We start from the raw sequence: 23,817 nt of genomic DNA on the forward strand, positions 1-23,817 counted from the left end.
CAACCTAGGCTCTGGGTATTGGTGAGACCTCCCCAAGAGATATTTGATTTCATTCTTAAGGCAACAGGGAGTCACAGGTTGTTGGTCAGAGAGCAAAGCTATTCTGACTTGTTCCGTCCAGTCCCTGACATTAACGCCAAGTAGACCCCAGAGATTGATGGGCTGAAGAGACCCTCTATGAGTTCTGTCAGCACATTTGGCCATTGGGGACCACCAAGTTAGAACCTGGTGTGTAAAATATGAGCATTGCCTAGTGTGGGCAGGGTGGGGAGGAGGTATCTGTGTGGCAGAGGGAAGGGATCTACTATTCAGCCACTGATGTTCATACCCATAGATGGTGGTGGGCCCATCTGGAGGACAGACTCAGGAGAAAATCAGGCCTGGGGCTGGGTTCCTTCCTCTCTAGACCTGACCAGGGTATGCCCTCAGTGAAAGCCATCAGGGAGGGCTGTGGGGGTCTTCCGGTCAGAGCCTCTTCAGCAGATTTCTGTTCATCATGGGGTGGGTGTTACTTCCTTAGGTATCGGCCTGAGAACTCCACGGCAGTAACAGGCGGCCCCCGGGGCCATGGGCAAAGCCGGGAAACAACCCAGGAACGCAGGAAGAAAGAAGCCAACAAGGCAGCCAGAGCCAACCACAACCGTAGAACCATGGCTGACCGAAAAAGAAGCAAAGGCATGATTCCATCCTGAGACCACAAGCTGCCTGGACGAGGGACGCCTTCAAGGCAGCTCTGCCCTCATGACCCTCAAGACCTACCAGCCAGCCGTGAGCGCCTTCTTGTCAAACACACAGTGCCTTATCCTTTGGTGGAGGAACCCAGTGCCATCAAGCAGGCTGTCTCCCAGCTGTGCTGGCGGGAAAGGATGGGGATGCCGAACCAAAGTGTCTTTCATCTTGTGCAGCGAGGCACCACCTCCGGAAGTCCTGGATGGCAGGAGACCTGTATATTCAGAAGCAACGAAAGGCCCATGAATAAAGTTTCTGACCCTCCGGCAATGCTCTGTGACATGCTCCAGCCTTTTCCCCTCTTCCTTCCTCAGAAACACCAATACCTGAAAGAAAAGAAGGCATAGTGGTCCCCATACTCTGTTGACTTCCATGCTTGCCCCCTTGGTGTATCTCCTAGTGCTGTTCTTCCTTGCTGTGTGACCTCTGTGCCTGTGGAAGGAACTGGCCAGTGTGAGGCCCAAGGTCCCTTCTGTGGTTACCTCCTGTGCCGCCGCCTCAGGAGGTAGCTACTGTTGTCTGTTACAGGACACATGAGGAGAGTGGGGTGTGAGGGCTGAGAGTGTCCCTAGGCCACAGGAAGGAAGTGGCTGAGCAGGTCTTGGGAAGCTCAGTCTGACCCCTGGCAGTATAGGCTCTCGACCCGTGTAGATTATGTCAACCCCTGTGTCACAACTGGCACAAGGACACTTGGCCAGTTTCAGAGTGTCATAGTTATAAATGTACTGTTAGCCTCCACCCTCCCAATGTAGAGATCGGAAACCTCTAGAAAGAAGCCCTGTTGAAGCGAGAAGGACTAGGCTGGCTCTCAGAGCCCTTTCCCCATGTGGCCCACTCTGCAGTGGGAATCAGCTAACAGGTCTCCTGGGTTTAACTAGTGTGCAGGAGACCTGCAGTGGGGTCTTTGCTGGGCTGATCCTGAGGCAGCAGGGCCTGGAGTCTTTCCAACAGATCTTTTAGATGACAGGGACATTGATTTGCTTGTAGTTGGGACTAGCAGGCAGACAGATACTTGATGGATTGTTTTATTAGGCCAGCCTGCACGAGTGAACCTAAATGCCAGTTCCTCTGTGCCTTGTTGGCCTCTGGGAGCATTTGAGATACAGAGCAGGTACAGGGTGGGACCCTCCCCTAGGGCTGCCGAATTAGCTGAGATCTGGGAGAGTTAGCCATCCTGACAGACAGCAGGGAAACTGTTTCCTCCTAGAAGCGCTTAGCAGCGGCCCAGCTCAGCGGCACAGTCATTTCTTTTCTCCCTGACTAAACTCAGACCAAGCTGCTGTGTCATGCAAGGCTGATGAGCTTGGGAGCTCCTGATCTTCATCCGCCTTGCCTGCTGCTCTTCCCTGGAGCAGCCCTCATCTGCTCTTGGCTCTCTCTTCTTACAGCCACCTAGAGGACACCCAGGTTTCCTGGTAGCAGTCTGGCTGAGAGGACATCACCGTCTCTTGTGTTTTCTAGCACTTTGGTCAACCGCAATGCCCCCTGAGGAGCTGCTGCTTGTGTCTTTTAGCTCTCCAGGACACCCTTTGAAACCAGCCTGTTACCCCAGCCCTTCAGCCTCAGTGAGATGAATGGTACTACTTGGTGGTGAAGTCCCTAAAGATGAATACTGAGGCTGTTGCTCAGTAGGAGAACACTTGAGTAATCTACACAGGCTTAGGTTTGTCGGCTAACTATGTAAAAGAGGTCCCCATGGAATTCCAAATTTAAGATTAGTAGCCCAAGAGTGTTGGGTGGGTAAACCATTTGGTCCCTAGACCCACCCTCCCTCCACCCCATGCTGTCCTAATGCGGGTATTTTCCAAGTGCCTTTTCTGTGCCCTACAGAGAATGTGACCACCATAGATGTTTCTGGAGAAACTTTTTTTTTTTTATCGAGACAGGGATTCTGTGTCCTGTCCTGGACTTCGTAGACTAGGCTGGCCTCAACTCACAGAGATCTACCTGCTTCTGCTGGGATTAAAGGCGTGCACCACCACACCTGGCCCTGAGGAAACTTTTAAAACCTTGTACCTCTAAAAGGATACAAGACCCAAATGTCATTATTCCAGTATCTATGACTGGTCAGCCACAAGAGCTTTTGTGCCCCAGAGATGGATTATGAGAGACCCGAGGGCCTGCGGAGAGGAGCAGAGCTGGCAGTCTGCCCATGGTGTCTTAGTAGTGGGTGCGTGTGTCCTTGTTAAACTGCCCCAGCTGAGGCTGGAGGAGGAAACAGTTGGCTCAAGCCTGCATGTCACTCCCCTACCAGGAGCTCAGATTCAGTGACAGTGCAGAAAAATAAAATCAGAAGTAGACATGGTGGTGGCATGCACTTATTTCTTGGGAGGTAGACACAGTTCAGGGATAGCCCAAGCTATGTGAGACCCTGTCCATAAATAAATAAAAACCAAATATTTCCGAAGAACAAACTTAAGAGGCAGAATACATAGGTGAACATAGTAGTGTAAGGCATTGTTTGTGAGAATGTTAGTGCTCCGTTTGCACACAGACCAATGTGGAAGGAACTGCATGCACAATGGTAGTGGCGGAACTGTGATCCCTGCTGTTGGCAATAAACAGGTTTCCTGAGTCTCACTGATGCCAGAGTCTCCTGTGTGTTTCCTGGAGTCCGTTCTCTTGCTTAGTCTTACAGCTGTGGATCAGGTGAGAAGATTGAGGTAGAGAGGCCCAAGGTCACATAGCAAGGGACCACAGGATCAGCCCCAGGGATGTCTCCCGAAGCCTGACTCTTCACTTCAAGCCATACTGTCCCCTCTCACTGCAATCAAAGAAGACATAGGCTAGTGCTTACAGCACAGGCACACCGCTTAGACACACTAGGCTGCTATGACTCCCCAGTCCCACAGAGCGCTCTCTCTCTCTCTCTCTCTCTCTCTCTCTCTCTCTCTCTCTCTCTCTCTCTCTCTCTCTCCCTCCCTCCCTCTCGATTTCTCGAGCTCTCTCTCCGTTCTGTTTCCACTTCGAAGAGATTTGTTTAGTCTGCTGTTTAGCCTACTGAAAACACTTTGTGTGTTGTGTGTGTTTTTAAAGAACTGTTTTTGATTATATGTATCACATGTGTGTGGGTGACTGTGCAGACCAGAGGAAGTTGGAACCCCTGGACTGGAGTTAAATGCAATTATGAGCCACCCGACATGGGTGCTGGCAGATGGACCTGGGTCATCTGCAAGAGCAGTGCACACTCCTAACCTCTGAACCATCTGTCCAGGTCCTTATATTGTCTTGTGAGACAGGATCAAATTTTCGATCCTCCTGCCTCAGCTTCCAGCATACTGGGATTAGATGCATGAAACCTCTCCTCCGGAGAAGGGGGGAGGGGGGCTGGAGAGATGGCTTAGTTCTTCTGAAGGTCCTGAGTTCAAATCCCGGCAACCATATAGTGGCTCACAATCATCCATAATAAGATCTGATGCCCTCTTCTGGTGTGTCTGAAGACAGCTACAGTGTTCTTACATAAATAGGGAGGGTATAGGGAACTTTTGCGATAGCATTTGAAATGTAAATAAAATATTTAATTAAAAAAAGTAAACTAGAGAGAATGGAAAAAAAGAAAATGAACTAAAATGGGGGAGCTCAATAAAGTTTGTCCTTTGTTAAAAAAAAAAGATGATGGATTAGTGTGTTCGGACTATTTAATTCTTGTATTAAAGCTTCATATTAAATAAAAATTTGGGCTGGAGCGAGCGGGGCCCAAGTGAGTAGAGGTCCTGAGTTCAATTCCCAGCAACTGCATGATGGCTCACAACCATCTGTACAGCTACAGTGTACTCATGTACATAAAATAAATAAATCTTTAAAAAAAGAGAGAAGGAGAAAGGTTGTGATGTCCTGAGCAGAGTCTGAATGGCACTGAAGCCTGGAAGAGCTCTGACCACAAGCCCAGCCTGTCCCAGGGACCAGCCCCAAATAGCCAGCACCTACTAATGAGAAGCCAAGAGTGGAGGACTAGGACCCTATTTAGAGCGTGCATTCCAAAGCCCTTCTTAGTGTCAGCATGTGTGCATAAGGCCTACCTCTGCCCTCCTGGAAGTCACAGTACAAAGGGCATGTTGGATGTTAAGTAAAATATTTTGGAAAAGCAGAAAGAGGCCAAGAGCCAAGCCCAGGCTCTTTGTACATTGGGCAGCAGCAAGAGGTCACCAGAGGCTATGGGGCTCAGCATAGCTTGGCTCACAGTGGTGGGGCACATGGAGAGGAGTCAGAGAGGCTGCAGGAGAGCTCGTTCTGGAGCTCCGAATTGAAGGGAAAGAAGAGGAGGCTCAGAGGTAAACAAGGTAGGTTAGTACAACCCCATCATTATCTTTCTAAAAGGAGCCAGGGTTCCAGGGACCTATGGGAGGAAGGGTGGGCTGGGATCCATACCCAGGCTGCTAAGCTATCCCTGGCCTCCCCTCTTACCAAGATTCTTGGATATATAGCAACAAGAGGGTCTGGCAAAGGCCAAAGGTGGTGGCTATAGCTCTGCAGCCCTAACCAAAGTTGAAAAGTTGATTTTGGGACCAGAGTAGTAGCTTGGCCATCAAAAGCCCTGGCTGTTCTAAAGGACCCTGGTTCAATCTCCAGCACTCATATGATGGGGCTCTGTAACTCCAGTCTTGGGGATCAGAAGCCCTCTCTGGTCTCCAATGTGCACTGCATACACGGGCGTGCATGTGGACAGACGTACATGCAGGCAAAACACCTACACAATTTTTTTAAGAGGTTGGTGCAGATGACGGGACCATCTACAGACCTATGTTATGAGCAGGATGTGAGTGAGGGATGAGTCCCTGAAAGAGCTATGAGAGTTTTGCCTTCATATCACACTGAAAAATCTCTCCCACCAGCTAGTGAGAGTTTTACACAGGTGTCAAGTGGCCCTCAGCAGACTTAGTTTATTTAAACCCCAGCAGACTCCGAGTCTTCCCCTGCCCCCTAGCAAATTGTCGTGAGAGTGTGAGTTGAACTTCTGTGGGGCTCTCCCTGACACCAGAGTTTCCATCAGTTTACTTGCTGTGGTCTGAATGACAAAAGTGACAAGTACTAAGTTCTAGTTTTCCAAAAAGGACATCATGACACCAATTTTTTTCCCAGTTGCAAGACACTCACCACCTATCAACTGTGACACGTCTCTTAAAGTGTTCTGCCATTCCAAGGAGGTAATTATGGCTCCCCACCCCTACGCCCCATAAAGGTGGTTTTCATATTAGAGCCAAACAGAAAAGGAACCTCCCGGAGGCTGAACCCTGACTCCTGCAAAGCCCAGCATGGCCTTTTTAATGTTTGTGCACAGGCTCAGTCCTGTTCCCCTCTCACATTCTGGTCCACTTGCTCAGCGTTCCGCCACCCAGATTCTCAGGCCTGCTCATACCTGTTCTTTTTATTGCAAATCCATCTATAAAAGAGGATTGGGGGGGGGGGGGACAGTTAAACAAAAACCTGAGCTCTGATCCCTGGCACCTAAGTAAAAGCAATAAGCCAGGGGTGATGGCGGCACCTCTAATCTCAGCACTTGGGAGGTGGAGACTGTTAGATCTCTGTGAGTTCCAGGCCAGCCTCATTTACTCAGAAAATTCAAGTAGCAACAGCAGTGGCTCAGTCCTTTGCTTAAGGATGCAAAGTGACCAAGGCAGAATTCAGCCAGCCTGAAAAGTCCATGCCCTCCGCCCATCAGCTTCCTGCTTCTCTCTAGTTGGTACTTGAACTGGGAACAAATAAAGTATTTGCTTAACACGGACTAGGGAGGTTCCTGACCGCCTTGATTCTAAACATGGTTCTTCTGCTGATACGATTTATAATTGAAATCATTCTGTAAACAGAGGGCCAGAGGAAGGAGGAAATAGGAAGCTGGGCAGAATACAGTTTTACCATTTCTACTTTACCACAGCCTCTATCCATGGAGGGAGGGGTCTCCTAGGAGGGCCCAGTGGGAAAGGCTTCATTAAGCAATCAAACATCACACGGAATTGCCACCGGAGGCTGGCTGTTAGTGGCCCCTGCTGCTGGACAAGAGGGAGACGGATCTGTGCAGACACCAAGGACAGGGAAGTGAAGAGGAATCAGTTGTTCAGAATAAGGTGTGAGGTGAGATAAGAGCTGCCCAGGAGTGCCTGAGGTCTAAATAGTGTTGGAGATACAAGATTGCCAGGGACACAGGTGGCGATCAAGAGAACAGGAGCAGGCCTCAGAGGGAACAGCACACACGAGACACTTAGATGAGAGCTGCACAATCCCTGCAGCTCTCAGCCCTCAGCGAGCGAGTGCATCAAATATGCTAATTCATGCTGCTCCCCGGAGACTGCACAAGGAGCCCCCATTTCACTTTCTTAAAAATCTGTTTAGACTTACTTTATGACTGTTTTTGTTTGCATATATGTCTGTCTACCCCATATATACCTGATACACACAGAGACCAAAAGGTGATGTTGGATCCCTTGGAACTGTGGCACCATGTGGGTGCTGGACTCAAACCCGAGTCCTCTCTCTGCAAGAGCCGTGATCTGAACGACTCAGCTGTCTCTCTATGTATCGTGTGCCTGTTCATCTCTGCTATTGCAGAGTAGCAAAGCCAACCTGATAGGCCTGGGCTGGGCATACTGCAAGCAGTGTGCCAACGTTTCCCTACCACCGTGGGAGACAACGCAGACCTTCATGTTCTGTCTCCCACGTGAGAGGAAACAGGCCTCAAAGGGGAAGCAGCCCACCAGGTCTCCCAGATGGAGACTGGAAAGGCTAGGGGGTTATTGTGATTGGTTTTTTGGTTTTAAAATGTGTGTGTGTGTGTGTGTGTGTGTGTGTGTGTGTGTGTGCGCACAATCAGAAGATAACTTTCAAGAGTTGGTGTAAAATGAATTATTTTTAATATAAGTGTAAGCAGTGAATTAATTTGGCAGCTGTATTTCTTATATGAGTCCCCAATAACCACACAGAGAAACCAAGATTTATTTCAAGCTACATCTCAATAGCTGAACAGCTAAATGATCTATAACAACCCTTATGCTAATCTGACTACCTCCCAGCCATGAATTCATGAGACTTGGTATTAGTGATCAGACTCTTTGGGCTTCAGATATTTTTCTCATGGTGTCTTCTTACCCTCTCCTCACGGCTCATCTCTTCATTCTTTTTTTTTTTTTTTTGGTTTTTCTGTAGCCCTGGCTGTCCTGGAACTCACTCTGTAGACCAGGCTGGCCTCAAACTCAGAAATCTGCCTGCCTCTGCCTCCCGAGTGCTGGGATTAAAGGCGTGTGCCACCACGCCCGGCTCAATCTCTTCATTCTTGAATTACATCTGAATCTCTCTCCTCCCCTGCTTACCTCCCCGCCCCCCCTCCATCTCCTCCCCCTGGCTGGATGCCCTGCCTTATTCTTTCTTCTGCCCAGCCATTGGGTGATCAGCATTTATTGACAAGGCAGAGGATAAATGGTAAGAATTGTTTACACAAACTTGAGACAGGAGATTCTTGCTATTACAAGCATTACAATGCTGTGTCTGGATTGAAACAGGATTTGAGGGCGGAGGAATGAGCATTTGAATAACACAAGGATAGCCTGTACAGTGAGCACAAAACATTATGCCTACAGGTTGGCTCTTTCTTCTCCTGAGGTGGGGTCTCTCTTCTCGGTTCTGCCTGGGAGAGTTCTCCGGCTCGCTGGCTTCAGGCCATCTCTCCTGCTTCTTTTCCATCTCGGTGGAGGAGTGCTGTTATTACAAGTGTGGCTCACCTGATTTGTCTTTTTTTTTTTTCTTTTACTTTCATGCATGTGTATTTTGGCTACCTGTGTGTCTGTGCACCACATCATGCATGCCTGGTTCCCAAATCGATCAGAAGAGGATTGAATCCCTGGGACTGGAGCGGGAAATGGTTATGACGTGCCTGGATCTGGGTGCTGGGCCTTGAGCTTAGGTCTTCAGGAAGAACAGCCAGTACTTTTAACAGCTGAGCCATCTCTTCTCCAGTCCCCTATATCTAGCTTTTTACATGGCTTCTGGGGTTGAATTTGAATCTTAATTCAGCCATTCCCTGTTCCCATAACCTGTGACTAGGGACAGACTGCACAGCTCAGCAAGGGCGCTGGTTTACTGATTCACAGGACCAGGGCGAGGAAGCCTGGATCGATACAAGCTTAAGAATAGGAACTTGATCTTCAGGTGGTGGGCAGCCTTGGAAAGTATTTGAGTTCGAGAGCTGACCTGGGAGCGCCACGAGGATACAAGGGACTGGAACCGGCTGGGATGCTTCTTTGCAAGAGTCTGGAAAACGTGAGGACAGGAAACAGCGGGAAAGCTGTCAGCGCAGGCTACCAACTGAGCAGCTCCCAGCCAGCGCTGTCTCCTCTCTCTCAGTGCTCTGCCCTTGGAGCCAGCTGGCATCTGCCCTTGGCATTCAATCTGTATATAAATTCAATTGTATCAGGCCAAGGCCCTGATGAAAAGAGAAAAATGAGTTTTCCATGGCTTAGAATAGTAGCTATGAAGCTGGGCAGTGGTGGCACACGCCTCTAGTCACAACACTTGAGAAGCAAAGGCAGGCAGATCTCTAAGTATGAGGCCAGTCTGGTCTACAGAGCAAGTTCCAAAACAGCCAGAGCTACATAGAGAAACCCTGTCTCTGAAAAAAAGAAAGAAAGAAAGAAAGAAAGAAAGAAAGAAAGAAAGAAAGAGAGAGAAAGAAAGAGGAAAGGGAAGGGAAGGAAAGGAAAAAGGAAAAAGGAAAAAGGAAAAAGGAAAAAGGAAAAAGGAAAGGAAAGGAAAGGAAAGGAAAGGAACGCAGACGTGCCTCTACCCCTCTGCAGCCAGCTGCCTGCCTTTCACTTCTAGTTACCATGTCACCCTGACCCGAGAACCTCTCTGAGCTTCACTGAAGTAGAGAGCAATGTCTTTCTCCAAATGTGGATTTCCAACAGCTGCCCAGAGCCTGACAATGGGGAGACCAAAGAAGCCAGAGTTTATGTGCAGGTATGTTTGCGGGTGTGTGTGTCTGTGTGCACATGTGTGTGCATGTATACATGTGTGTTCATGTGTGCACGTGTGTGTTCGTGTGTACACGTGTGTGTATGTGTATGCAGGTGTGTGTGTGTGTGTGTGATCACCCTAGTAGCACCCCGAATGCAGCACGCTCATCCCTGGAACAGCTTCCTCCGACCCTGACTCATCCGTGGAATTTGTATTCCAACCCAACTTGCCCATCGCTCAGACACTTCCAATGCATTGATTTCCCGACCGTCCGTCCGCAGAAGGCCGGAAGCTCATGTGTAGGGCAACCCTTGTTCCTTGTCCTAGGAAGGGCTGGCTTCGTGCCAGGGTTGGGCTCTATTTCTTTTATATAACTTACATGGCTTTCCACTCTTACTACAAAGGCAATGACATGCTTAGTATGGGTCCCACAACTCAGCAAAGAGAAAACATAATCCCCCCATGTGGAAAGAATTGCTGTTGGCTCTGGAGTTCTTGGAGCAGGTTTTAGATGTAAAATGGGGAATATATGCTTTGCTTTTCTACAATAATAGGATCATGCTGAACACATGGTTAAGACGTCTCTTCTGCCTCTGAACACTTTCCCTTCTCACTTGGAGTGCAGTGGCCATTCACACCCCACCCAAGGCAGGCTGCCTTAGTCTGGTTGCCTGCTACAGTGTACACTTGGGTTATTCCTAATTTCTTTTTTAGGTTTATTTATTTATTTTATGTTTGTAAGTACACTGTAGCTATCATCAAACACACTAGAAGAGGGCATTTGATCCCACAACAGATGGTTGTGAGCCACCATGTGGTTGCTGGGAATTGAACTCAGGACCTCTGGAAGAGCAGTCAGTGCTCTTAACTACTGAGCCATCTCTCCAGCCCCAGGTTATTTCTAATTATATCCTCTTAAAAGATGGTGAAGAGCTATTTGCCTCTAAATCTGTCCATATCTATGATGCATTTCTCAGGATAAAGTCTTAGGAATAAAACTGTGGGGTTAAATTTTTTTGCCAAGCATGGTGGTACATGCCTGCGATTGTAGTACTCAGGTGGCTGAGACAGGATGAAAATTCTACCCCCTGCACCTTCATAGAAGTTTTCTTTTTCTTTTCATTTTCATAAGCAAGTGCTCCATCAGGGAGCTATTTTCTTGGCCCAGCCTTTAAAAAAAAACTTTTTAAAAATGTATTCATTTTATTTCATGTGTATTTTGCCTGCATCTATGCATATACAGCACGTGCGTGCATGCTTGGTGTCCACAGAAGTCAGATAAACACATAGGATCTCCTGGGAGTGGAGTTATGAATGGCTGTGAAGCACCGTGTGGGTGCTGGGAATTGAACCCAGGTCCTCCATAGGAGCAGCAAACGCTCCCCCTCACTAGGCGGTCTCCCCAGCCCCTAAGCCTTTTGTTTTTTTTTTAAATTATGTGTATATTGGGGTTTGTGTGAGCATAAGTGTAGGTTTCATGGGTGTTGGGCCCTCTGGAGCTGGAAGTGGGTTATGAGCCCCCCTCCATGTGGGTGCTGGGATCAAACTCAGGTTGTCTGCAGGAGGAACACGTTCTTAACTGCCGAGCAATCCCTCTCCCATTCATTTACTTAGTAAGACAGGATTTCTCTGTGTAACATGTTCTCAACTGTTGAGCAATCTCTGTAGCTTGCTTTCTTTCTTTCTTTCTTTCTTTCTTTCTTTCTTTCTTTCTTTCTTTCTTTCGACAGAGTTTCTCTGTGTAGCCCTGGTTGTCCTGGAACTCACTCTGTAGAACAGGTTGGCCTTGAACTCAGAAATCTGCCTGCCTCTGCCTCCTGAGTGCTGGGATTGAAGGCGTGTAATGTGAGACTTAGAGCGTCTCTCCCTGGGAGGTAAAGCCCCTGGACATCTCCCAAGCCTGTTTTCCCCATCTCTAAAAATACAGCCAGAAAGAAGCTCTTTGTTCTCTATAGCCAGCAAAAAGCCTTCTTGTTTCTATACCTTACAACCAGAGATGCGAACCATCACTACTCGGCTCCTTTTCTTTTTAAGTGAGTTCTAAGCTCGTTTGACTTGGTTACTAGGCCGCGCTTATGCCCATCGCAGGGCCCTACAAGTGCCCTTCTTATTCCTGAAGTTCTGCTGCTTGCTTTCTTGTCTTGGCCAAGATTTCCACCATATCTCAACTCTGACACCACACCTATGAACTTCCCTGACCACAGTGTGGTTTTCGAACACATGTCACCCGGACAGGACTTGGTTTTATTGTATTTATTTATCTATGTAACCATTTGTTGAAACAGGATCTTACTATGGAGACTACGCTGGCCTCAAACTCCTGGCGATCCACCTCACCTCTTGAAGGCATGTGACAACACTGTGGCTCAGCTGTATTTTCTTCATAACTAAGACTGGCCATGATGGCGCACGCCTTTAGCCCCAGCACTTGGGAGGCAGAGGCAGGCAGATCTCTGTGAGTTCCAGGCCAGCCTGGTTTATATAATGGATTTCAGGAGAGCCACAGCCAGGTAGAGGCCCTTTCTCGAAACAAACAAACAAACAAACAAACAAATCCCTACAAACAAAACATTAAAAAAATAAAATAAAATCTCTTACCTAAATTCCTCTCTATTTCAAGAGAGCAGGGACCTGTCTTGTCCCTACCGTGTGCCCAGGATCTAGGGTAGTGCCATACAGAGAAGGCATTCACTAAAGGTGCTCTGACTCAGGCCTTGGGAGATGAGCAACAGGAAGTGTTTGCTTCGCATGCGTGAGGACTGAGTTTAGCTCCCCGGCACTCTGTAAGAAGCAGGCACCCCCTTAATGAAGTAGAATAATTCTAGTTTCTTTGAAAAGTTAGTTATGTCAGATGGTGTTTTGCTGGGGCACGCAGGTGAAAGGATGTTTTAACATAGTAAACACATGAAAGGACGCTTGCTGAATTATGACCCCACAGACAGTGGGAGACCAGCACTGAGTACCGATTTGGTTTGCTCTGCCTCGCTATTCTTCGCTAAGACACGTGTATTGGTTCGCCTTACATTCTTACATTGAGCTTACGTTGTTGAACTCAAGTTGTGATAATGGCACCACTGAGAGAAGAACCTTGCCCAAGGACTGCTTGTGAGGTTCCTGCAACAGCTTGCCTCTCCCGAGGCCTCGCCTCAGGCCAGTTAGCAAGCCTAAGGGTTCCTTCAGGATTGAACTACAGCGGCAGGTTCATGCCAGCTTCTGCCTAGAGGACTGGTCTGCAGCTGCTGAGTTGTACTTGGTGTTTGCTATGGGACTGAGCTGCTGAGAAAGAAGATTAAGCTTGCCTCCAAAGAACTATTGCTGAACAGGTCCACTTCCCCCATATCTTAATAACTTTTCTCTTCCACTGCCTCTGCTGGGTGGTGGGCTAGAGGAGAGGATGAACACTTATTAAAAGTAGTTTGGAACTGGTGAGATGGCTTAGTGGGTAAGAGCACCTGACTGCTCTTCCGAAGGTTCAAAGTTCAAATCCCAGCAACCACATGATGACTCACAATCACCCGTAATGAGATCTGACTCCCTCTTCTGAAGTGTCTGAAGACAGCTACAGTGTACTTACATGTAATAAATAAATAAATAAATAAATAAATAAATAAATGTTTTTTAAAAAGTAGTTTGCAAAAATGTATATCTATACTTTAATTTCAGCCTTGAGGAGGTAGAGGCAGGCAGATCTTTACAAGTTTGAGGCCAGCCTGGTCTACAGAGTGAGTTCCAGGCCAGTCAAGGATACACAGAAAGATCCTCTCTCAGCCGGGCGTGGTGGCGCACGCCTTTAATCCCAGCACTCGGGAGGCAGAGGCAGGCGGATTTCTGAGTTGGAGGCCAGCCTGGTCTACAAAGTGAGTTCCAGGACAGCCAGGGCTATAAAGAGAAACCCTGTCTTGAAAACCCAAAAAAAAAAAAAAAAAAAGAAAGAAAGACCCTCTCTCAAAACAAAACAAAACAAACAAACAAAAATTTTAAGAATTAATTTTTTAAAAAAAAGAAGAGTAGTTAAAGAGGATGCCTGAGGTGACCTCTGACCTCCATGCACACATAAGACATGTGCATGCATACACACACTTATACATATGTGCATGTGTCCACATATACACAGGTGCATACACACACATCCCAGTATGACCTAACTGAAAGAATGGCTGAATGGATGTTCATTAAGTCTGTTGTGCTGTAGATGAAACCCAAGGTCTCATGCATGTTAGACAAGTGTGCTATACTGAGCTACATTTTCAACTCATGAGGATTTGTGTATATGTATCTGGCTTATTGGTTATTTAATGGACATTTCTTGTTTTGTGTTTGTTTTTTGAGATAGGAATCTCTATGCTGCCTAGGCTGGCCTTGAACTTCTGGACACAACTTATTCTTCTGCCACAGACTCACTAGTAGCCAAGTCCACAGGTGTCCCACCAAGCCCCAGGTAGGAGGTATGTCTGCATAGGAAACTAGAGACTAGGGAGGAGTTTCTGCTTGCCCAAGGCTGGTTTCTCATAGATTAGTTCAAAGACCTTCTAGAATTTGATGTATGTATCTTTCTGACACCTCGCTGGGTTCAAGTAATCCTCCTGCCTCAGCTTCCCAGATAGCATAGTGTTCTCTCTCTTTCTCTCTCTCTCTCTCTCTCTCTCTCTCTCTCTCTCTCTCTCTCTCTCTCTCTTTTTCATGTTTCCATGTCTTAGTATGTAGCCCAGTTTGGTTGAAAGTTACTGCCTCAGCCTCCAAAGAACTAAACTTACAAATATGCACCACTACACCTAGCTTCCTATCCCCTTGCTGTGTGTGTGTTGTGTAAGATATGTGTACTATGTGTGTATGGTGTATATAGTATGTGTGTAGTGTCTGCATAGTGTGTGTGTGTAGTATGTGTATATTAGTGTATGGTGTGGTGTGTGTGTATAGTGCATGTGCAGTATGTGTGTGTGTGTGTGTGTGTGTGTGATGAGTGTTTATGTATGGTGTGTGTAGTTTATGTGTAGTGTGGTATGTGTACTGTCTGTGGTGTGTGTATATGATGTGTGTAGTATGTATGGTATGTGTATGTAATGTGTTGTATATGTGTGGTGTTTGTGCAGTATTTGTGGTGTGTGTGTGCAGTGTGTGTCTTGTGTGTGGTATGTGTGTACAGTGCATACAGTGTGTGTGTGTGTGTGTGTGGTATATGTGGTGTGTGTACAGTGTGTGGTATGTGTGCATGTATGGTATGTGGTGTGTGTATGTGTATGGTGTGTGTGCATATGGTGTGGGCATGTGTGTGTGTCCTGTGCAGGTGCAGGATGTCTTTCTTCCATCGTTCTTCACCTTCTGTTTTGAGACAGTCTGTCACTGAACCCATCAGTCGCTGATTTGGCTGGCCTGGGTGACCAGCAAGCCCCAGGAGTCCTCTAGCCCCTGTCTTCTCAGAGTTGGGATCACAGCTGTATGCAGCTGTACCAAGCATGTCTCCACATAACACAAGCAGAATCTGACCCAAAGATGGAGACAGAGAAGGACAACAAAGTCTGAAGGCCAAGTTGCCAAGCCTCTTATCCTGCATCAGATATCTGTAGGCTCCAGTGAAGTGTCGGTGTTTTAGCAGGGGCAGCCTGTAAGCTTCTGTGATGTAATGCAGGCGACTGTATAACCCAAACATCAGAGGTGTGATCTGTAGAGAAGCCACTGGGCAGCTAATAATGTCCTGCTCGCTGGGTGACCTCCAAAATGAATGATTTTGAAGTCAACTAAGAACAAATGCTGTGGGTTTGCTCTGGCAGACTGCCTGGCCTCTGGGATTCTGCGGGGGAGTTCTATTGCATAAGGCTTTCCTTTGGCAACAGCTCCTCCTGTCTTTGTCGCAAGTGTAGCCACCTCAAACCCCACTAATTTTCCCTGGTGTGTTCCTAAGGGGCTCCAGGTCTGGAAACACTCCAGCCTTGTGGTTCCTCTGATGCTTGATGACAAAGCTGTTGAAAGTATGCTTTGAACAGCGAAGAGGTAAAGAGCACAGGGTTTGCCTTTTGTCCCTTTGTAGTGGTAAAGGAATCTGTGACATGACCCAAAAGTCCTATCCAGTCCCAGCACTCAGAGCTAACCACTTGTGTTAATATCCCACCATGCCATATCTTCCTGCATCGATGTATATAGCTTTACAGATATAGGGATCAAACTGAACAATAGTTCAGTAGTTTGCTCCCTTCCCCCATTTAATCTTCCTTCATTATCACACACCTTTTGCTGGCTAGTCTTTGTTGTTAACGTGCCACAACCTAAAGTCATCAGAGAAGAACAATTGAAGAACTGTCTTGATCATCTTGGCCTACAGCCAAGTCTGTGAGGAATTAATTGTCCACTGTGGGTAGTATCATCCCTATGCCGGCTGCATTGCCCACCATGGGTAGTATCAACCCTATGCAGCTGTATTTCCCACCATGGGTAGTATTTTCCCTATGCAGGCTGTATAAGAAAATTAGCTATAGCTAGGCGGGGGTGGAGCACACCTTTAATCCCAGCACTTGGGAGGCAGAGGCAGGCAGATTTCTGAGTTCGAGGCCAGCCTGGTCTACAGAGTGAGTTCCAGGACAGCCAGGGCTACACAGAGAAACCCTGTCTCAAAAAACTCAAAAAAAAAAAAAAAAAAAAAAAAAAGGGGGGCTGGTGAGATGGCTCAGCAGGTAAGAGCACCCGACTGCTCTTCCGAAGGTCCGGAGTTCAAATCCCAGCAACCACATGGTGGCTCACAACCATCCGTTACGAGATCTGACTCCCTCTTCTGGAGTGTCTGAAGACAGCTACAGTGTACTTACATATAATAAATAATAAATCTTTTTAAAAAAAAAAGAAAGAAAAAGAAAATTAGCTGTGCCAGGCAGTGGTAGCAGATGGGAAGCAAAGGCAGGTGGGTCTTTGTGAATTCAAGACTATCCTGGAGTACAGAGAGAGCTCCAAGCCTACTAAGGGTATATAAAGAGACCCTGTCTCAAGAAAAAGAAAGTTATCACGTATAAGCCTGAGCGCTAGCCAGTGAGCCACATTCTTCAGTGGTTTCTGCCTGAGCTCCTGCCCGACTTCCTGCAGCCATGGCTGTGACTTGGATCATCAGCCTCTCTCCAGGCTGTTTGGTTCAGGGTTTACTTTTTCTTTTTCTTTTTCTTTTTTTTTTTTTTTTTTTTAAGATTTATTTATTTATTATATGTAAGTACACTGTAGCTGTCTTCAGACACTCCAGAAGAGGGCGTCAGATCTTGTTACAGATGGTTGTGAGCCACCATGTGGTTGCTGGGATTTGAACTCTTGACCTTCGGAAGAGCAGTCGGGTGCTCTTACCCACTGAGCCATCTCACCAGCCCTTCTTTTTCTTTTTTTTAGCTCTATTGAATTTTATTTTATATATACTGGTGGTGTCCCCATGTGTGTATCTGTGCACTATGTATGTGTGGTATATAGTGCCCACAGAGACCAGAAGAGGGCTTAAATCCATTGGAACTAGAGTTACACAGTAATGATGTGGATGATGGAAATTGAACCAGGATCCCCTGGAAGGGTAGTCAAACCTCTTTAACCGTTGGGCCAACTTTCCAAACTCCAAGAATGTTTTATCACAGTCACAGAAAAGTAGCTGGTAACACACCCCAATCTTTGTAATGTCTGCAGGTCTACACTGATTTCTTCTCCTTGATTCAGTGCTAAGAATGGCACATAGGGCTTTGCACATGAACTGCTAGGCATTCGTTCTAAGGCTGAGCACCCCCATCCCTGAATCTTCTTGAATTAACGACTCTTAAGGCCCAATGATGTCTGGCACTGGAGAGATGACTCAGTGGTTAAGAGCACTGACTGCTCTTCTGAAGGTCCTGAGTTCAAATCCCAGCAACCACAGGGTGGCTCACTGTTGGGAACTAAAAAGGGACATAGGGGATGTCCTGGGGAAGGGGAGACCCACACCCTGCCAGAGTTCCACCTATTCTCTGGTCAGTCAGGCATGGGAGGGCTGCTACCTTCCACTCATCCCCGGGTGGGCATCTAAGCCTCTGACCCACTCTTGGGGGGGGGGAGTGGCAAGGGGCAGCGCTACCTGGAAGCCCCAGATCTAAGCCCACCGGGGTTATGGGGAGAAAAAGTTGAGGGAAGAGGTTTCCAACACCGGTGAGAGTGAGTGCAGCGGATCTTGACTGGAGCACAGGAAGGCTGTCAGATTAGAAATGGCTCATTAGGAGAAAGCCTGTCCCATCCTCCAAGCGCAGTGGGCCCTGATGAGCAGAGACAGTCTATGGTTTTAGAGCTTTATTATAAAAATGCAGGGGGAAAGAGAGAGAGAGAAGGCTAGAGAGAAAGAGGGAGTAAGAGGGAGAGAGAGGAGAGGAGAAAACAGAGAGAGAGGGAGTGAGAAGTAAGAGAGACAAGAGATCAGATCTCGTTACAGATGGTTGTGAGCCACCATGTGGTTGCTGGGATTTGAAATTATTGCTAAGTCTAATTGACCTCTGCTTCCTTCAGTTCAAATGTACTGACAGAATGTCATTTGCCCTGATCCCTCCCCCCCTTTTTTTGAGACAAATTTGCATAGTTTTGGCTGTCCTAGAGCTAGCTCCATAGACCAGGCTGGCCTCAACTCAGAGAGATCTGCCTGCCGTCGTGGCAAACCTCTGGAATGCTGGGTTTTAACACTGCCATGCACGACCACTGCCTGGCAGACAGGCCCTGACTACAGATGCACAAGTAGAGAAACTAGGTAATTTTAGGGTCTCTCCCACCGCTGCATGGATTTCCCGGTCTGGATCAACCTTCAGAGAAGATTCTGGATTATCTGGCTCTCTCTGGCTCTTACAGGTTCTCGGGGATTGCCTGCAGGTGAGTCATTCACTTCCCCAGGATGATTTATTTATATGTGAGCACGTGTCTCTGTCTGAAAATGAACCGTGCCCAGGGAAGTCAGAGGAGTGTGATCCTCTGTAGCTGGCCAGTTGACTCACGCATAGTTTCAAACCCCAATTCTCTGCAAGAGCAAGTGCTCTTAACCAATGCGAATTTTCTCAGACCAGGTTTGTTTGTTTTTTTTGTTTTCGAGACAGGGTTTCTTTGTACAGCCCTGGCTGTCCTGGAACTCACTCTAGACCAGGCTGTCCTCAAACTCAGAAATCCGCCTGCCTCTGCCTCCCAAGTGCTGGGACTAAAGGCGTGCGCCACCACACCTGGCTTCAGACCAGTTTTAAAGTCACAAAACCCTCTGTGCAACAGATCATCTTTATTAACCCCATCATAATTATAATGAGGCGACTCAGGTCCAGCAGAGTTGGGTGTGGCCCTTGGTACACTCAGCTAAGAACTGCTGGGCTTGGGTTTAATTTCACACTCATAAACTGATCTTTCCATAAAGGAACCCCACAGGAGGCTGTGGCCCAGAGACATGGAGACTACCAAAAGCCACTCAGCAAGTTAAAAGGTAGAAGAGAAGACTTCAGCCTGAGACAGGGATTGAGTCAAGACTCCCAGGGTAAGACTTTTTCCTAGCTGAGACCATGGTGCTTTCCCATGGCCAAGAGAATCTTTGTGATTTAAGAAGGGGGGTGGGGGGGACTGCAGAGGTGGCTCAGTGGTTAAGAGCACTGGCTGCTCTCCTAGAGGACCTGAGTTCAATTCCCAGCACCTACACGTAGCTTACAACCATCTGTACCCCCCAGTTGCAGGAGATCTAATGCTTCCTTGGGCACCACAACACCCATTTATATTAAATAAGAACAAAAGACTGGGACTATTGGTTTAAAGATAACCTCTATTCAGGCTGATGAGTTCAAACTAGGATTCTTGGGACGTGAATGGAACAACTCCAAATGGTAGAGTCTTCAGGAGTTTGCATGGGGCTTGGGCACGGTCTCAACTACCAAGCGGAGATCAGGAAGTTAATAAAGGACTCGTGCAAAAGCCGGTCTCATGAGCACTTTGCATTTATTTGCTGACAGCTGTACTCAAACACAGCAGAAGTGAGTCTGTTTGTACAGTGGAGCCATAGCTTGCCCACACACTGGCGGTCGGTGAACGGCAACTTGAAACTCATCCTTAGGCTGAGGCCCCAACTCCAGGCAAACAGCTGACCGGCGACTGTTCCTTCGGGTCCCACAGGGGCAGGGTGTTACTCCTTGTTCTCATACTTGTGCTTTATATGTTTCCACAGTTTCTGCATTTAAAACACAAGGCAGTTCACCGTTAACCTTTGTCCTCACATTTTACAATAACTCTAGCTGTCCAAAGAGAAGAGCAGAGAAATCAGTGTTGAAAGAGTTAACAATGTAGCTGAGCTAGACGGTGGCGGTACACCCTTTGATTCCAGCATTTGGGAGGCAGAAGCAGGTGGGCCTCTGAATTCAAGGTCAGCCTGGTCTACAGAGTGGGCTCTAAGACAGCCACTACACAGATAAACCCTGTCTGAAAAATCAAAATCCAAACCAAAACACACAAAAAAGCAACATAACAAATCACTCCTACTCCATTAACCACACTAGGTGGGAAGGGAAACCAGCACTTGTACAAGACAGTAAGATAGGTTGCAAGAACGTCCCAGTTTCTTCATTATTAAAAAACAGCACCTAGAAAATGCTTCCCCCACCCCCACCCCCAAATTTCACATTGAGTCACTTTTTATTCTTCAGACCTAAAGTGGTTACACAATTCCCATTCCTAGAAGCACGGGAAAATGGGGGAATTCTGACAGTGTACTTAAGACAACTTTCGATACTTGGAAATGCTTATAAAAGATCAGAGTGGGGGCTGGCGAGATGGCTCAGTGGTTAAGAGCGCTGACTGCTCTTCCAAAGGTCCGGAGTTCAAATCCCAGCAACCACGTGGTGGCTCACAACCATCCGTAACGAAATCTGATGCCCTCTTCTGGAGTATCTGAAGACAGCTACAGTGTACTTATATATACTAAATAAATAAATCTTAAAAAAAAAAAAAAAAAAAGATCAGAGTGGCAACACTTTCATATGGACAGGAAGCTACCCCACCAGAGGAAATACAGCAACTAGTAGACAGAGCCTGTCTGGGCAGCAGGTCAGAGAGCCCTGAGGGGGCTGGAGAGACGACTCAGTGGCTAAGGGTACTCTGGTTGCTCTTCCAGAGGACCTGCGTCCAGTTCCTAGCACAGATGATGTACATGCAGACACAACATAAGCAAATAAAATTAAAACAACAAAATTTAAAAACAAACCAAAAGAGGTAAGAAAGGAAGGAAGGCAAGAAGGAAGGCCACTCAGTGAAGGAGCTGGTCGGTGGTGGCTCAGGCCTACAATCCCAACACTCAGGTGGCAGAGGCAGGAGGGTGAGTCTAAGGCCAAGCCTTGTCTACCATCTAGCTCCGGGACAGCAATAGCTACACAGAGAAACCCTGTCTCGAGAAAAAGAAACCAGTCGATGAACATGCTGGCCATCAGTAACATACCTTCCCCAATACTCTCACAACCTTTGACATAAAACATGCACAGAGTGTGGGACAGTTAAGTCAAAGAGGGCTCGCCATTTCCTACTTTATATTCATCCCCACATTTTCCCAGGATGCTATCTTTCAGTGGTATCATTAAGTATGAACGGTAGCACCTCATCTGTATCCCAGGATCTTTGATCCACTATGACCTTTATTCAATACCACGGTTAAGTGCTTTAAGTCCAGTATTGCCAGTTAGGGCTTGAGGTTTCATAGTCTTCACGTTTAATCCAAAGAGCCTACGTGGGCGGCCTTCGGAACTGAAACATCAATTTTAAAAGGTCAGCCACATGGTCTAAGGAGACCTACTTTTAACGACTGCCTTGCTGAAATCTGCCCTTGAAACTAGCAAGGACGGCAGGGGTCGGAGTTCCAACTCACCACCGACTTAATGGAGTGGTTCAGACCCGTAAGTCCTCTGATGTCTCAGGAGTCAGGAGTTAGCTTTCGCAAATGAATATGTGGAACTGTGTGACAGGACATACCAATTAGGCCTCGCACCATGTCAAGAGAAATAGATGTATTAACGGGCACAGTTCACCCCAGACCTGGTAAGACTTGATTGAGTTCCGTCCTACCTCCCTCCCAGTCACCCTTCAGGCGGGCCCAAGGTCAGGATGGCCCAGGCCCTCACCCCCTCGTTGATGTGCTCGTAGATCGCGTCTGCGCCCTGATCGAAGGCTCGCTCGAAGAACAGGGCGCCCACTGCGATGGTGAGGGCAAAGGTGGAAGTTCTGCGGAACAGCAAGGAGTACAGGCGCGAAGGGATCGTCGGCGACGACATGTTGCCTCACTGCCGAACTCGCGCCACTGCGCTTGCGTAGAACCCAATGTCTTGCTCCAAAAGTTTCAACGCGCCCTGCTTTATGGGAATTGTAGTTTCTCTGTATCTCAGAGTCGACATTTTGAACCATTAAAGAAACTGATAATGTGCACAGGGTAACAGTTTATTACAATGTTCATATTCCACACAACCAAAATTTGATAAGACTTATTTCTCAGTTTTTCTCCTCAACCATTTCCTGCGTTTGGCTATTTTGAACTACAAGTCCCGAAAGCCCCTTAGCTTACCCATCTTCCCCAGTGCTGTCTCGCCTTCGTATTCCGCCTTCTCGGTACCTTAGGAAGGACTACAAATCCCAGCGAGCAGAGCGCAACGCGAGGACTCAAGAGGAGGAGCCCGGAACCAGGTATCTTTGGTGAGACATCCGCGTCCAAGTTTTAGGCTCTTTTCCCAATCAGAAGAGTAGGCATTTCATTCTAAGTCCGCGCTATCCGCTTTTTCTGGCATGGGGAGTGAATACAGAGGCAGGGAACCTGAGTTTCTGTGGCTGCATCTCGACTCTCTGCCTAACGTCCTTTGAACCTACTCCAGATGTAGGTTTGGGGGTGGCAAAAGTCGGGTCCTGCAGTTCTAACTCTTAAGCCACGTCTCAGGGGGGAAAGTGGCTTTGCACTTGCTTCCTGTTCTCCAGAGCGTAGGCTTTAAAGCCAAGAACCCCGGCTTCGGAGATGGGTGACCTGGTTGTAAAAGGCACCGTACTTTTCTGAGTATCCCCTCGGGGTCTTGAGATGATCCCCAGTAAAAGAAAGGTTCCCAGCTCTCCTGGAGCGCTCTGGCCGTGGTGCGTGGGCGATGGGGAAGCCCAGCACTTCTGGAAACTAATACTTTGTAAAAGAGAAAACCCAAATGCTTGGACGGATTGCTTGCTCTTTAAACCTGAGTAGCCGCTTAATGGAGGACTGAATATATTGTAGCAGGGTAAACAGGATAATGTTTCTAGAGGCAACTGCACTGCTGGGGTGCTTGAGAAAGTGTAGAGTGGCCTCTAATGAGTAGGTGGCCTGAAGTCATCTCTAGTCTGGCCTTGAATCCCGTCCTGGGTAAGGAGTCATTCTTTTCCTAATTGCACTAGGGAGTCACTGAATGGGTTTAAGCTGGAATGCTTTGAGGTCTATTTACATTTTAATGTTATCGTTCTGACTTCTTGCTAGAGCAAAAACTGAAGAGAAGAAATTGCAGAGGTAGGTAATTTAGAGTAGAGAGGTTTAGAATAATGGTCAGATTTGAGATGCATTTTGGTAGGTAGGATAGACAGAGCAAGCTAGCAGAAGTGTGCAAGAAAGGTAGAATTAAGAGGTGGGCTCGGTTGTGGGTGCCTTTAGTCTCAGCACTCCAGATGCAGGTGGGTCTCAGAGTTCAAGACCAGCCTGGTTTACAAATTCCAGGACAACCAGGGCTACACAAAGAAACCCTGTCCTGAAAAACCAAACCAAACCAAGAAACAAAAATAGGAATTAACATCTAGAGATAAATTAAGATTTGACTACAGAGACTAAATGGTTTGTGTTTGTTTGTATGGAGAAAAGGTTTTACACTTGCTCTGGCTTGCCTGGAACCAGCTACATAAATCAGCCTGACTTTTAACTCCTGGTGATCCTCCTGTCTCTGCTATCTCTGGAAGGCTAAAATTATAGACAAGCACTATCATGCCTGACCTGTAAATTGTGTGTTTATAGATTTGGTTTTGGTTATTTTAAATTATGCATATGTATGGGAGGTTAGGGGGTGACATGTGCTCCTGAATGTCGGTACCCACAGAAATCCAGAGGAGGGTATAGCATCCCCTGGAGCTGGAGCTGGAGGTTATGAGCTATCAAATGTGGGTGCTAAAAACCAA

At 47.3% G+C, this 23,817-nt stretch overlaps 3 protein-coding genes and 1 long non-coding RNA gene across 11 annotated transcripts in view; 3 read left to right on the top strand and 1 right to left on the bottom strand.

Annotated features, from left to right (window-relative positions):
- Ascc2 (activating signal cointegrator 1 complex subunit 2) overlaps window positions 1-3,313 on the top strand; it is a 48,004-nt gene extending 44,691 nt beyond the window's left edge. For all 3 annotated transcript variants that reach the window (XR_380985.4, NM_029291.2, NM_001376980.1), the window contains one exon: window positions 521-3,313. Coding sequence is in view for 2 of the 3 variants with exons in the window: in NM_029291.2 (NP_083567.1) it covers window positions 521-692 (172 nt within the window). In the remaining variant the exon portion in view is untranslated. The remainder of the gene's footprint in view (window positions 1-520) is intronic.
- Window positions 3,314-18,057: 14,744 nt separating this feature from the next.
- On the top strand, window positions 18,058-19,806 carry Gm51883. The gene is made up of 2 exons (XR_003949632.1): window positions 18,058-18,510; window positions 19,037-19,806. It is a non-coding gene; the product is annotated as a predicted gene, 51883 (long non-coding RNA).
- On the bottom strand, window positions 19,582-21,958 carry Uqcr10 (ubiquinol-cytochrome c reductase, complex III subunit X). Of its 3 annotated transcripts, NR_156411.1 has the most exons (3): window positions 21,771-21,958; window positions 21,518-21,603; window positions 19,582-19,834 (listed from the first exon to the last, which is right to left on the bottom strand). NR_156411.1 is itself a non-coding variant. In NM_197979.3 (2 exons), the coding sequence occupies exons 1-2, from the start codon at window positions 21,918-21,920 to the stop codon at window positions 19,790-19,792; spliced, it is 195 nt and encodes a 64-aa protein (NP_932096.1). In that variant the 5' UTR covers window positions 21,921-21,958; the 3' UTR covers window positions 19,582-19,789. The 3 variants fall into 3 exon arrangements, 2 of the variants coding, with proteins under 2 accessions (NP_932096.1, NP_001349808.1); NM_197979.3 differs by lacking the exon at window positions 21,518-21,603; NM_001362879.1 differs by lacking the exon at window positions 21,518-21,603 and having other exon boundaries at window positions 21,715-21,958.
- Window positions 21,959-22,269: 311 nt separating this feature from the next.
- The window catches only part of Zmat5 (zinc finger, matrin type 5), a 33,014-nt gene continuing 31,466 nt past the window's right edge, over window positions 22,270-23,817 (top strand). For 2 of the 4 annotated variants that reach the window (NM_026015.3, NM_001356391.1), the window contains exon 1: window positions 22,270-22,335. The gene's annotated coding sequence lies outside the window, so the exon portion shown is untranslated. Of the gene's footprint in view, window positions 23,021-23,817 lie in introns of all 4 variants that reach the window. The other 2 variants (NM_001356390.1, XM_006514787.2) reach the window with 2 other exon arrangements.

This window comes from Mus musculus, chromosome 11 (genome assembly GCF_000001635.26).
Source record: "Mus musculus strain C57BL/6J chromosome 11, GRCm38.p6 C57BL/6J".
NCBI classification, from domain to species: domain Eukaryota; kingdom Metazoa; phylum Chordata; class Mammalia; order Rodentia; family Muridae; genus Mus; species Mus musculus.

What these genes read in the sequence shown, in the direction of transcription:
- Uqcr10 (NM_197979.3), bottom strand. Translation starts at nt 21,920, where the DNA reads ATGTCGTCGCCGACGATCCCTTCGCGCCTGTACTCCTTGCTGTTCCGC. An exon ending in ACGAGCACATCAACGAGGGG is followed by an intron (nt 19,835 to 21,770) that starts GTGAGGGCCTGG and finishes TTTTAAATGCAG; the next exon opens with AAACTGTGGAAACATATAAA.